Raw genomic sequence first — 12,500 nt, forward strand, 5'->3', positions numbered from 1 at the left:
TATGTTGTATTATGTAGTATTATGTAGTATTATGTGTATTATGTAGTATTATGTAGTATTATGTAGTATTATGTATTATATGTAGTATTATGTAGTATTATGTGTATTATGTAGTATTATGTATTATATGTAGTATTATGTAGTATTATGTGTATTATGTAGTATTATGTAGTATTTTGTGTATTATGTAGAATTATGTGTATTATGTAGTATTATGTAGTATTATGTGTATTATGTAGTATTATGTGTATTATGTAGTATTATGTATATATGTAGTATTATGTGTATTATGTAGTATTATGTGTATTATGTAGTATTATGTGTATTATGTAGTATTATGTAGTATTATGTAGTATTATGTAGTATTATGTATTATATGTAGTATTATATGTATTATGTTGTATTATGTAGTATTATGTAGTATTATGTGTATTATGTAGTATTATGTTGTATTATGTAGTATTATGTGTATTATGTTGTATTATGTGTATTATGTAGTATTATGTGTATTATGTAGTATTGTGTAGTATTATGTAGTATTATGTGTATTATGTAGTATTATGTGTATTATGTAGTATTATGTGTATTATGTAGTATTATGTAGTATTATGTGTATTATGTAGTATTATGTGTATTATGTAGTATTATGTAGTATTATATAGTATTATGTGTATTATGTAGTATTATGTAGTATTATGTGTATTATGTGTATTATGTAGTATTATGTGTATTATGTAGTATTATGTAGTATTATGTGTATTATGTAGTATTATGTAGTATTTTGTGTATTATGTAGTATTATGTGTATTATGTAGTATTATGTAGTATTATGTGTATTATGTAGTATTATGTGTATTATGTAGTATTATGTAGTATTATGTAGTATTATGTGTATTATGTAGTATTATGTGTATTATGTAGTATTATGTGTATTATGTAGTATTATGTAGTATTATGTAGTATTATGTGTATTATGTAGTATTATGTGTATTATGTAGTATTATGTAGTATTATGTGTATTATGTAGTATTATGTATTATATGTAGTATTATGTGTATTATGTTGTATTATGTAGTATTATGTAGTATTATGTGTATTATGTAGTATTATGTTGTATTATGTAGTATTATGTATTATATGTAGTATTATGTGTATTATGTAGTATTATGTAGTATTATGTAGTATTATGTAGTATTATGTGTATTATGTAGTATTATGTAGTATTATGTAGTATTATGTATTATATGTAGTATTATGTAGTATTATGTGTATTATGTAGTATTATGTATTATATGTAGTATTATGTAGTATTATGTGTATTATGTAGTATTATGTAGTATTTTGTGTATTATGTAGAATTATGTGTATTATGTAGTATTATGTAGTATTATGTGTATTATGTAGTATTATGTGTATTATGTAGTATTATGTAGTATTATGTGTATTATGTAGTATTATGTGTATTATGTAGTATTATGTAGTATTATGTAGTATTATGTGTATTATGTAGTATTATGTGTATTATGTAGTATTATGTGTATTATGTATTATTATGTAGTATTATGTAGTATTATGTAGTATTATGTGTATTATGTTGTATTATGTAGTATTATGTAGTATTGTGTAGTATTATGTAGTATTATGTAGTATTATGTAGTATTATGTAGTATTATGTAGTATTATGTAGTATTATGTGTATTATGTAGTATTATGTATTATATGTAGTATTATGTGTATTATGTTGTATTATGTAGTATTATGTAGTATTATGTGTATTATGTAGTATTATGTTGTATTATGTAGTATTATGTATTATTATGTAGTATTATGTGTATTATGTAGTATTATGTAGTATTATGTAGTATTATGTGTATTATGTAGTATTATGTAGTATTATGTAGTATTATGTATTATATGTAGTATTATGTAGTATTATGTGTATTATGTAGTATTATGTATTATATGTAGTATTATGTAGTATTATGTGTATTATGTAGTATTATGTAGTATTATGTGTATTATGTAGTATTATGTGTATTATGTAGTATTATGTAGTATTATGTGTATTATGTAGTATTATGTGTATTATGTAGTATTATGTAGTATTATGTAGTATTATGTGTATTATGTAGTATTATGTGTATTATGTAGTATTATGTTGTATTATGTAGTATTATGTGTATTATGTAGTATTATGTATTATATGTAGTATTATGTGTATTATGTAGTATTATGTAGTATTATGTAGTATTATGTAGTATTATGTAGTATTATGTTGTATTATGTAGTATTATGTAGTATATGTAGTATTATGTGTATTATGTTGTATTATGTAGTATTATGTAGTATTATGTGTATTATGTAGTATTATGTAGTATTATGTAGTATTATGTATTATATGTAGTATTATGTAGTATTATGTGTATTATGTAGTATTATGTATTATATGTAGTATTATGTAGTATTATGTGTATTATGTAGTATTATGTAGTATTATGTGTATTATGTAGTATTATGTGTATTATGTAGTATTATGTAGTATTATGTGTATTATGTAGTATTATGTGTATTATGTAGTATTATGTAGTATTATGTAGTATTATGTGTATTATGTAGTATTATGTGTATTATGTAGTATTATGTTGTATTATGTAGTATTATGTGTATTATGTAGTATTATGTGTATTATGTAGTATTATGTATTATATGTAGTATTATGTAGTATTATGTGTATTATGTAGTATTATGTAGTATTATGTAGTATTATGTGTATTATGTTGTATTATGTAGTATTATGTAGTATTATGTAGTATTATGTAGTATTATGTAGTATTATGTAGTATTATGTGTATTATGTAGTATTATGTAGTATTATGTAGTATTATGTAGTATTATGTAGTATTATGTGTATTATGTAGTATTATGTGTATTATGTAGTATTATGTGTATTATGTAGTATTATGTTGTATTATGTAGTATTATGTATTATATGTAGTATTATGTGTATTATGTAGTATTATGTAGTATTATGTAGTATTATGTATTATATGTAGTATTATGTAGTATTATGTGTATTATGTAGTATTATGTATTATATGTAGTATTATGTAGTATTATGTGTATTATGTAGTATTATGTAGTATTTTGTGTATTATGTAGTATTATGTGTATTATGTAGTATTATGTAGTATTATGTGTATTATGTAGTATTATGTAGTATTATGTAGTATTATGTATTATATGTAGTATTATGTAGTATTATGTATTATATGTAGTATTATGTGTATTATGTTGTATTATGTAGTATTATGTAGTATTATGTGTATTATGTAGTATTATGTAGTATTATGTAGTATTATGTGTATTATGTAGTATTATGTAGTATTATGTGTATTATGTAGTATTATGTATTATATGTAGTATTATGTAGTATTATGTGTATTATGTAGTATTATGTAGTATTATGTGTATTATGTAGTATTATGTAGTATTATGTGTATTATGTAGTATTATGTGTATTATGTAGTATTATGTCTATTATGTATTATTATGTAGTATTATGTAGTATTATGTAGTATTATGTGTATTATGTTGTATTATGTAGTATTATGTAGTATTGTGTAGTATTGTGTAGTATTATGTAGTATTATGTAGTATTATGTGTATTATGTAGTATTATGTAGTATTATGTAGTATTATGTATTATATGTAGTATTATATGTATTATGTTGTATTATGTAGTATTATGTATTATATGTAGTATTATGTGTATTATGTTGTATTATGTAGTATTATGTGTATTATGTAGTATTATGTGTATTATGTAGTATTATGTAGTATTATCTGTATTATGTAGTATTATGTGTATTATGTAGTATTATGTAGTATTATGTAGTATTATGTGTATTATGTAGTATTATGTGTATTATGTAGTATTATGTGTATTATGTAGTATTATGTAGTATTATGTAGTATTATGTGTATTATGTAGTATTATGTAGTATTATGTGTATTATGTTGTATTATGTAGTATTATGTAGTATTGTGTAGTATTGTGTAGTATTATGTAGTATTATGTGTATTATGTAGTATTATGTAGTATTATGTAGTATTATGTATTATATGTAGTATTATATGTATTATGTTGTATTATGTAGTATTATGTAGTATTATGTGTATTATGTAGTATTATGTGTATTATGTAGTATTATGTAGTATTATGTAGTATTATGTGTATTATGTAGTATTATGTAGTATTATGTGTATTATGTTGTATTATGTAGTATTATGTAGTATTGTGTAGTATTGTGTAGTATTATGTAGTATTATGTGTATTATGTAGTATTATGTAGTATTATGTGTATTATGTAGTATTATGTGTATTATGTAGTATTATGTAGTATTATGTGTATTATGTAGTATTATGTAGTATTATGTGTATTATGTAGTATTATGTGTATTATGTAGTATTATGTGTATTATGTATTATTATGTAGTATTATGTAGTATTATGTAGTATTATGTGTATTATGTTGTATTATGTAGTATTATGTAGTATTATGTAGTATTATGTAGTATTGTGTAGTATTATGTAGTTTTATGTAGTATTATGTGTATTATGTAGTATTATGTGTATTATGTTGTATTATGTAGTATTATGTAGTATTATGTGTATTATGTAGTATTATGTAGTATTGTGTAGTATTATGTAGTATTATGTATTATTATGTAGTATTATGTATTATATGTAGTATTATGTGTGTTATGTAGTATTATGTAGTATTGTGTAGTATTATGTAGTATTATGTGTATTATGTAGTATTATGTAGTATTATGTGTATTATGTAGTATTATGTAGTATTGTGTAGTATTATGTAGTATTATGTGTATTATGTAGTATTATGTAGTATTGTGTAGTATTATGTAGTATTATGTGTATTATGTAGTATTATGTAGTATTATGTGTATTATGTAGTATTATGTAGTATTATGTAGTATTATGTATTATATGTAGTATTATGTAGTATTATGTATTATATGTAGTATTATGTGTATTATGTTGTATTATGTAGTATTATGTAGTATTATGTGTATTATGTAGTATTATGTAGTATTATGTAGTATTATGTATTATATGTAGTATTATGTAGTATTATGTGTATTATGTAGTATTATGTATTATATGTAGTATTATGTAGTATTATGTGTATTATGTAGTATTATGTAGTATTATGTGTATTATGTAGTATTATGTAGTATTATGTGTATTATGTAGTATTATGTGTATTATGTAGTATTATGTCTATTATGTATTATTATGTAGTATTATGTAGTATTATGTAGTATTATGTGTATTATGTTGTATTATGTAGTATTATGTAGTATTGTGTAGTATTGTGTAGTATTATGTAGTATTATGTAGTATTATGTGTATTATGTAGTATTATGTAGTATTATGTAGTATTATGTATTATATGTAGTATTATATGTATTATATGTATTATGTTGTATTATGTAGTATTATGTATTATATGTAGTATTATGTGTATTATGTTGTATTATGTAGTATTATGTGTATTATGTAGTATTATGTGTATTATGTAGTATTATGTAGTATTATCTGTATTATGTAGTATTATGTGTATTATGTAGTATTATGTAGTATTATGTAGTATTATGTGTATTATGTAGTATTATGTGTATTATGTAGTATTATGTGTATTATGTAGTATTATGTAGTATTATGTAGTATTATGTGTATTATGTAGTATTATGTAGTATTATGTGTATTATGTTGTATTATGTAGTATTATGTAGTATTGTGTAGTATTGTGTAGTATTATGTAGTATTATGTGTATTATGTAGTATTATGTAGTATTATGTAGTATTATGTATTATATGTAGTATTATATGTATTATGTTGTATTATGTAGTATTATGTAGTATTATGTGTATTATGTAGTATTATGTGTATTATGTAGTATTATGTAGTATTATGTAGTATTATGTGTATTATGTAGTATTATGTAGTATTATGTGTATTATGTTGTATTATGTAGTATTATGTAGTATTGTGTAGTATTGTGTAGTATTATGTAGTATTATGTGTATTATGTAGTATTATGTAGTATTATGTGTATTATGTAGTATTATGTGTATTATGTAGTATTATGTAGTATTATGTGTATTATGTAGTATTATGTAGTATTATGTGTATTATGTAGTATTATGTGTATTATGTAGTATTATGTGTATTATGTATTATTATGTAGTATTATGTAGTATTATGTAGTATTATGTGTATTATGTTGTATTATGTAGTATTATGTAGTATTATGTAGTATTATGTAGTATTGTGTAGTATTATGTAGTTTTATGTAGTATTATGTGTATTATGTAGTATTATGTGTATTATGTTGTATTATGTAGTATTATGTAGTATTATGTGTATTATGTAGTATTATGTAGTATTGTGTAGTATTATGTAGTATTATGTATTATTATGTAGTATTATGTAGTATTATGTAGTATTATGTATTATATGTAGTATTATGTGTATTATGTAGTATTATGTAGTATTGTGTAGTATTATGTAGTATTATGTGTATTATGTAGTATTATGTAGTATTATGTGTATTATGTAGTATTATGTAGTATTGTGTAGTATTATGTAGTATTATGTGTATTATGTAGTATTATGTAGTATTGTGTAGTATTATGTAGTATTATGTGTATTATGTAGTATTATGTAGTATTATGTGTATTATGTAGTATTATGTAGTATTATGTAGTATTATGTATTATATGTAGTATTATGTAGTATTATGTATTATATGTAGTATTATGTGTATTATGTAGTATTATGTAGTATTATGTAGTATTATGTATTATATGTAGTATTATGTAGTATTATGTGTATTATGTAGTATTATGTATTATATGTAGTATTATGTAGTATTATGTGTATTATGTAGTATTATGTAGTATTATGTGTATTATGTAGTATTATGTAGTATTATGTGTATTATGTAGTATTATGTGTATTATGTAGTATTATGTCTATTATGTATTATTATGTAGTATTATGTAGTATTATGTAGTATTATGTGTATTATGTTGTATTATGTAGTATTATGTAGTATTGTGTAGTATTGTGTAGTATTATGTAGTATTATGTAGTATTATGTGTATTATGTAGTATTATGTAGTATTATGTAGTATTATGTATTATATGTAGTATTATATGTATTATGTTGTATTATGTAGTATTATGTATTATATGTAGTATTATGTGTATTATGTTGTATTATGTAGTATTATGTGTATTATGTAGTATTATGTGTATTATGTAGTATTATGTAGTATTATCTGTATTATGTAGTATTATGTGTATTATGTAGTATTATGTAGTATTATGTAGTATTATGTGTATTATGTAGTATTATGTGTATTATGTAGTATTATGTGTATTATGTAGTATTATGTAGTATTATGTAGTATTATGTGTATTATGTAGTATTATGTAGTATTATGTGTATTATGTTGTATTATGTAGTATTATGTAGTATTGTGTAGTATTGTGTAGTATTATGTAGTATTATGTGTATTATGTAGTATTATGTAGTATTATGTAGTATTATGTATTATATGTAGTATTATATGTATTATGTTGTATTATGTAGTATTATGTAGTATTATGTGTATTATGTAGTATTATGTGTATTATGTAGTATTATGTAGTATTATGTAGTATTATGTGTATTATGTAGTATTATGTAGTATTATGTGTATTATGTTGTATTATGTAGTATTATGTAGTATTGTGTAGTATTGTGTAGTATTATGTAGTATTATGTGTATTATGTAGTATTATGTAGTATTATGTGTATTATGTAGTATTATGTGTATTATGTAGTATTATGTAGTATTATGTGTATTATGTAGTATTATGTAGTATTATGTGTATTATGTAGTATTATGTGTATTATGTAGTATTATGTGTATTATGTATTATTATGTAGTATTATGTAGTATTATGTAGTATTATGTGTATTATGTTGTATTATGTAGTATTATGTAGTATTATGTAGTATTATGTAGTATTGTGTAGTATTATGTAGTTTTATGTAGTATTATGTGTATTATGTAGTATTATGTGTATTATGTTGTATTATGTAGTATTATGTAGTATTATGTGTATTATGTAGTATTATGTAGTATTGTGTAGTATTATGTAGTATTATGTATTATTATGTAGTATTATGTAGTATTATGTAGTATTATGTATTATATGTAGTATTATGTGTATTATGTAGTATTATGTAGTATTGTGTAGTATTATGTAGTATTATGTGTATTATGTAGTATTATGTAGTATTATGTGTATTATGTAGTATTATGTAGTATTGTGTAGTATTATGTAGTATTATGTGTATTATGTAGTATTATGTAGTATTATGTGTATTATGTAGTATTATGTAGTATTATGTGTATTATGTAGTATTATGTAGTATTATGTAGTATTATGTATTATATGTAGTATTATGTAGTATTATGTAGTATTATGTAGTATTATGGGCCTCGATACCCCCATCTAGGAGATGAATTAGAATAGTTTAAAGAGGGTGGGAGTGTGTGATCTGGATGATTAAGTAGTGTAGCCGCAGGAAGGGGCGTGGCCCTGCTCCCGAACTTTAGATAACAAACTTATCTCCATTTATGTAGTATTATGTGTATTATATAGTATATGTAGTCCCAGAGTCCTCTGTCCTTAGACACATGTCCCAGTGTCCTCTGTCCTTAGACACATGTCCCAGAGTCCTCTGTCCTTAGACACATGTCCCAGAGTCCTCTGTCCTTAGACACATGTCCCAGAGTCCTCTGTCCTTAGACCCTCCTTCTGCAGGAAAAACTACAATCACCGGGCATCAGTGAGACGGAGGAGGGGCGATGCTGCGGCCGCATCACCAGCGCCTCTGACCCGCGAGCATCCTGGACAATCCTGGGGCGAGAGAAGCACCGAGAAAGCTTCAGCGAGGCCGGGGAGAGGCTGAGACAGAGTCCGGGCAGGACATGTGCCTAAGGACAGAGTCCTCTGGGACACGTGTCTAAAGACAGAGGACTCTGGGACATGTGTCTAAGGACAGAGTCCTCTGGGACACGTGTCTAAAGACAGAGGACTCTGGGACATGTGTCTAAGGACAGAGGACTCTGGGACATGTGTCTAAGGACAGAGGACACTGGGACATGTGTCTAAGGACAGAGGACTCTGGGACATGTGTCTAAGGACAGAGGACTCTGGGACATGTGTCTAAGGACAGAGGACTCTGGGACATGTGTTTAAGGACAGGGCCCTCTGGGACATGTGTTTAAGGACAGAGGACTCTGGGACATGTGTCTACGGACAGGGTCCTTTGGGACATGTGTCTAAGGACAGGGTCCTCTGGGACATGTGTCTAAGGACAGAGGACTCTGGGACATGTGTCTAAGGACAGAGTCCTCTGGGACATGTGTCTAAGGACAGAGTCCTCTGGGACACGTGTCTAAAGACAGAGGACTCTGGGACATGTGTCTAAGGACAGAGTCCTCTGGGACACGTGTCTTGAGGACTCTGGGACATGTGTTTAAGGACAGAGGACTCTGGGACATGTGTCTAAGGACAGAGTCCTCTGGGACACGTGTCTAAAGACAGAGGACTCTGGGACATGTGTCTAAGGACAGAGGACTCTGGGACATGTGTCTAAGGACAGAGTCCTCTGGGACATGTGTCTAAAGACAGAGGACTCTGGGACATGTGTCTAAGGACAGAGGACTCTGGGACATGTGTTTAAGGACAGAGGACTCTGGGACATGTGTCTACGGACAGGGTCCTCTGGGACATGTGTCTAAGGACAGGGCCCTCTGGGACATGTGTTTAAGGACAGAGGACTCTGGGACATGTGTCTACGGACAGGGTCCTTTGGGACATGTGTCTAAGGACAGGGTCCTCTGGGACATGTGTCTAAGGACAGAGGACACTGGGACATGTGTCTAAGGACAGAGGACACTGGGACATGTGTCTAAGGACAGAGGACTCTGGGACATGTGTTTAAGGACAGAGGACACTGGGACATGAGTCTAAGGACAGAGGACACTGGGACATGTGTTTAAGGACAGAGGACACTGGGACATGTGTCTAAGGACAGAGGACACTGGGACATGTGTTTAAGGACAGAGGACTCTGGGACATGTGTCTAAGGACAGAGGACACTGGGACATGTGTTTAAGGACAGAGGACACTGGGACATGTGTCTAAGGACAGAGGACACTGGGACATGTGTTTAAGGACAGAGGACTCTGGGACATGTGTCCCAGGGAAATTACTGTCGTGATTTTGAACGTTACAAAACTGAATTGAAGTCTTTGAGTCTGTTTTCTGGCCTTAAGGAAACACTATTGAAATGAGATGATATAATAATTATTATTATTATCATTATATAATAATAATAATAATAATAATAACAATAATAATAATAATAATAATAATAATAATAGTAATAATAATAATAAAAGAGTTTAGAGCTGAGCCCGCTGGTCCCGCCCCCGGGGGGAAGGCTCCTCCCCCGCGCCGCCATGTTTGCCCCAAACAACAAACAAACTCTTTGTTCAGTGAAACTGGACATTTTAACACAATAGTTTTAGTAGTTTTGAACAGAATAGTTCGCTTAAAGGTGTCTCTGCGGAGAAAGATCTAAATACTTTACATTTTCCATTTTTAACACGAAGCTAATAGCTAAGCTAAATGCTAACAACAAAGTGAAGCTTACGCAGTAAACCAACGCACTTCCGGTTTAAGACTTCACAATTTATATCTGTAAAATTCTAAAAACATTTGACATTTCATAAAAAACAAAACATGGACTGAAATAAATGAATTAGTTCAACACAAACATTACACAATCTAATGACATGTTAGAATTGTAATTAGTTTCAATCAAAGCAGATGTAAAAGAACTGACAGGAAAATGACCTGATCTTTTATGAGTTTTATTCATTTTACATAAACACAGATCAAATATTTTGACATAGTAAATCAAAACTCACCAAATCACTTTACACACATTTGTCACTTTAATGAAGTCATGAAAATGTTCCTCCATTTAAGACCAAAATATGCACTTGAATTTAATGACTAATGATCCTTGGCGTTTGTCTCCTCCACAAACATGACATACATATATATTATATAAGAAATGTACAGTATCGGGAAGAATAAAATGTATTGTTTTCAGAAGTCTGAATACCTACAGTTTTAGAGTTACATGATATTACAGTGTGAAAACAACAGCATTAAAACTGATTTTTGTTTGTTCTACATTTAATAAGATATATAAGAACCTGGGTCAAATGTCAGAGGGAAAAGTCACCTAAAGGTACATATTTCCGTAAACTTTACAGGTGTATCATGTACACTTTACATGCGTATCATGTACACTTTACATGCGTATCATGTACACTTTACATGCGTATCATGTACACTTTACAGGTGTATCATGTACACTTTACATGCGTATCATGTACACTTTACATGCGTATCATGTACACTTTACAGGTGTATCATGTACACTTTACATGCGTATCATGTACACTTTACATGCGTATCATGTACACTTTACAGGTGTATCATGTACACTTTACAGGCGTATCATGTACACTTTACATGCGTATCATGTACACTTTACAGGTGTATCATGTACACTTTACATGCGTATCATGTACACTTTACAGGTGTATCATGTACACTTTACATGCGTATCATGTACACTTTACATGCGTATCATGTACACTTTACATGCGTATCATGTACACTTTACAGGTGTATCATGTACACTTTACATGCGTATCATGTACACTTTACAGGTGTATCATGTACACTTTACATGCGTATAATGTACACTTTACATGCGTATCATGTACACTTTACATGCGTATCATGTACACTTTACAGGCGTATCATGTACACTTTACAGGTGTATCATGTACACTTTACAGGCGTATCATGTACACTTTACAGGTGTATCATGTACACTTTACATGCGTATAATGTACACTTTACATGCGTATCATGTACACTTTACAGGCGTATCATGTACACTTTACATGCGTATCATGTACACTTTACAGGTGTATCATGTACACTTTACAGGTGTATCATGTACACTTTACATGCGTATCATGTACACTTTACAGGTGTATCATGTACACTTTACATGCGTATCATGTACACTTTACAGGTGTATCATGTACACTTTACATGCGTATCATGTACACTTTACAGGTGTATCATGTACACTTTACATGCGTATAATGTACACTTTACATGCGTATCATGTACACTTTACATGCGTATCATGTACACTTTACAGGTGTATCATGTACACTTTACAGGTGTATCATGTACACTTTACATGCGTATCATGTACACTTTACAGGTGTATCATGTACACTTTACATGCGTATA

At 27.1% G+C, this 12,500-nt stretch overlaps 1 protein-coding gene across 1 annotated transcript in view; it reads left to right on the forward strand.

The window, feature by feature from the left end:
• Nucleotides 1-9,083, forward strand: part of LOC140361555 (caytaxin-like) — a 72,605-nt gene extending 63,522 nt beyond the window's left edge. The window contains exon 6 of the mRNA XM_072447267.1: nucleotides 8,907-9,083. Within this exon, the coding sequence (XP_072303368.1) occupies nucleotides 8,907-9,083 (177 nt within the window). The remainder of the gene's footprint in view (nucleotides 1-8,906) is intronic.
• The last annotated feature ends 3,417 nt before the right edge of the window (nucleotides 9,084-12,500 follow it).

The sequence above is a fragment of the Eucyclogobius newberryi genome, unplaced genomic scaffold (assembly GCF_026437365.1).
Source record: "Eucyclogobius newberryi isolate DKJ021-1_F unplaced genomic scaffold, fEucNew1.0.hap1 SCAF_16, whole genome shotgun sequence".
NCBI classification, from domain to species: Eukaryota; Metazoa; Chordata; class Actinopteri; order Gobiiformes; family Gobiidae; genus Eucyclogobius; species Eucyclogobius newberryi.